General features: G+C 34.9%; 1 protein-coding gene across 1 annotated transcript; it reads left to right on the top strand.

Moving 5' to 3' along the window:
• Positions 1 to 1,965: 1,965 nt before the first annotated feature.
• On the top strand, positions 1,966 to 3,198 carry LOC107849229. Its single transcript, XM_047401580.1, has 4 exons — positions 1,966 to 2,118; positions 2,205 to 2,536; positions 2,642 to 2,751; positions 2,930 to 3,198. The coding sequence occupies exons 1-4, from the start codon at positions 1,966 to 1,968 to the stop codon at positions 3,196 to 3,198; spliced, it is 864 nt and encodes a 287-aa protein (XP_047257536.1).
• Positions 3,199 to 3,472: the final 274 nt, after the last annotated feature.

The following is a 3,472-nucleotide window of genomic DNA, read 5'->3' as shown; positions in this document are numbered from 1 at the left end:
TATATATATATATATATATATATATATATATATATATTTCTCTTTTATTTCTACAAATTAACAAATCTATTATTTCAATTATACAAACTCTTAATTTCTCCTAACAATATTTAGTTCAAACTTGAAGATTTTTGTAAATTTAAACACATCATGTAGGATTTTTGACTGCAACTAAGATTCAATTTTTTTTTTCATGTTAATTACTGCTATTTCTATTTTATGAATATTTTCTTATCGGTTAAATCGAACCGTTAAGGACTAAAAATCAATAACTAAACCGAAAATCGATAAAAAAAATATCTTATTGGTTTAACATATTTAAAAAATCAAAAATCGATAAACCGAACCGATAATATGTAAAATCAAACCGAATCGACTGATGCACACCTCTATTCAATACTACACAAATGACTGACATATATAATAAGCAAAATTAAAATTAATTAATAATATATACTCTAGTACGTTACATATATAGTTATTTAATTGAAATTAATTAGAGAAGCATTGATGATACCCGTGAAATACATGAGAAGAATGCTACCAAATCCTTAACAAATTCTTGATATAAATCAAATTCAACTGTTTAATTTTTTTTGTTCGAAATGTGTTGTTCTTCAACTTCTCAGATGGACTCATGACTTAATTTATATTCCTTCCATGCCAAACTTTTTTCATATTTTTCTTTTATACACTCCTTAAAAACATATTTAGGAAGAGTTTGACCATTTTATTCTTATTATGTCGTAAAATATAATTTCGCTTCATGAAATATTTAATTTATTCATGTGTCATCTCACCGTTATTATTATTAAAGTATTCGTAGTCTTAAAAAATATATACGTCTTCAAAAACATTTACTACTAAAGATAAAATGAGAAAACGATAATTAAAAATTAAGCATTGCTCATCCCTATTTCTTTAGTTCTCTTAATATTAACTCTTTTGCGTGTTACTGTAATGAGTACTAACCTCGAGGACTTTGAAAATTAGAAACAAACAACAATATATAATGATAAGGTTTAGGGGATGAAAAAAAGCTAACAACCGATGAAAAGGTAAATATCTAACCATATTATTATGACGAAGAAATAAATATGCCATCTTCCAAATAATATTTTTAACGCAAAAAGATAAGTTACAAATTTGAGGAACAAATAAAGTACAAATTTAAGTACCCACCTTCTCTTTTCACCTTCTTATCTTCTTATTTTTCTGTGTTTCCAAACAAAATCATTCAAACATAATATGCTAGCCTGCTAGGGTACTGAAATTCATTAAATTGACTTATATGACAAAACAAAATCAATAAGTATAGAATCCATACACACGTTTGAAAACAAAATAAATTTTCAAAGCTCGCAATTAAAAAATTGGGAGGAGAATGCCGAGGCATAGTCTTTTCTTCCGGCGCCATTGACACTATTTGTGAAGTAGGCGAGAAGACCTATAATAGGGAAAACAAAACATTCTTGCTCATTGCCAATTCCTAATTTCACATAGTAGAGTGTTTTGAGTACCAAAAGTAACAAAAAGAATTTATCATCTCAAAAAATTTATGGCTTCTAAGTAACTTCTGCCAGAAGAGTAGTACGATATTTCTTCTTTCAATAATTGATGATGTATCATGAAATGTGAAGTTGATTGGGGAGGAAAAGGCTGGCTTTAGCTAGGTTTTATTGTAAATAGGATTTAATGTGTCAGTAATTATTGTTTCAACGTGGGCTGGATAAACCAATTAGTTAAGTGGCAACATGGTTTGGATAAAACAGTTACTTAAGTAGGCTTATTACAAAGTTGTACGTTGGTTGGTTCTTGAATAAAGGATTCCTACTTAATTCATGAGATTTTTTTGGTTAATTCAAACGACAATTATTATGTTGAGAAATGATGAAAAAATATATAATAAAAAATGACTATAAAGTCATACCTAGAGAGATTCTTTCGACCCAACATAAGCTTCTAATGAAGGAATTGGTAATCAGAAAGGACAGAAAAAAGAGGGGAGTGGAGGATCAACCCAAGATTAAGTGGGGTAGTTTGACTTTGGCAAGTGCGTTGGAGATAGAGGGAAAGTTGACGACTCCGGGGGCTTGGAGAGTAAAGGGGATGTGGATAGTATGTGGGAGACGACTTCCAGTTGCATTAGGGAGACTGCTAAAGAGGTGTTAGGTGTTTTGAGAGGCCGGTCGGGCAAGCACCAGGGGGACTGGTGGTGGAATGAAGAAGTCAAACGGAAGGTGAAGACTAAGAAGGTGGCGTATGCTAAGTTGGTAAAGATCAAGGATGATGAGGAGAAGTGGACGAATAAAGAAAAGTATAAGTTAGCTAGGAAAGAGGCTAAGGTAGCGGTTACTGCGGCGAAAACAATGGCTTTCGAGAGCTTGTATGCGGCTTTAGAGGAGAAAGAAGGGGATAGAAAGTTGTATAGTCTTTCCAAGGATATGGAATGGAAGGTGCGTGACCTTGACCAAGTGAAGTGCATCAAGGGAGAGGATGACAAAGTGTTGGTGGAGGATGCCCTCATTAGGAAGAGGTGGCAATCTTATTTCCATAGACTTTTGAATGATTAGGGGGATAAGGGTTTCATCCTGGGGGATTTGGAGAACTCAAAGAAGTGTCGTGATTATGCTTATTGTAGGTGTATCAAGGTGGAGGGGGTAAAGGGGGCTATTCGCAGGATGCGTAGGGGCAGGACGACTGGGACAGATGAGATTCCGATGGACTTTTGGAAGAGCATTGACGGGACAAGTTTGGAGTGGCTGACGAGATTATTTAACACCATTTTATGGCGGCAAAGATATAGGAGCGTGGATATGGAGTATGATGTTTCCTCTATATAAGAACAGGGGGGACATTCAAAGTTGCAACAACTATAGGGGTATCAAGTTTTTGAGTCATACTATGAAGGTTTGGGAAATTGTGGTAGAGTTGAGACTGAGAAGGATCATGCCAATTTCCGAGAATCATTTTGGTTTTATGCCAGATCGCTCGATTACTGAGGTCATTTACCTCGTGAAGAGATTAGTAGAGCAGTTTAAGGAGAGAAAGAAGGACCTGCACATGGTGTTTATCGATCTTGAGAAGATGTATGACAAAGTTCCTAGAGAGATATTGTGGAGGTGCGTGGAGGCTAGAGGGGTGCCTGTGGCATACATTAGGTCGATACAGGACATGTACGATGATGCGAAGACTTGAGTGATTACGGCAGAAGGGGATACGAAGCACTTTCTGATTTTAAAAAGGTTGTACCAGGGATCGCCTCTTAGCCTATTTTTATTTGCCTTGGTGATGGATGTTCTGATGCGACATATCCAAAGGGAGGTGCCCTAGTGTATGTTATTTAGTAATGATGTTGTTCTGATTAATGAAACTCGGGGAGGAGTTAATGATAAGTTGAAGCTTTGGAGATAGACCCTTGAGTTTAAAGGTTTTAGGTTGAGCAGGACTAGGATAGAGTATTTGGAATGTA

This window comes from Capsicum annuum, chromosome 12 (assembly GCF_002878395.1).
Source record: "Capsicum annuum cultivar UCD-10X-F1 chromosome 12, UCD10Xv1.1, whole genome shotgun sequence".
Taxonomy (NCBI): Eukaryota; Viridiplantae; Streptophyta; class Magnoliopsida; order Solanales; family Solanaceae; genus Capsicum; species Capsicum annuum.
This window is presented reverse-complemented; position numbering and strand designations above follow the sequence as displayed.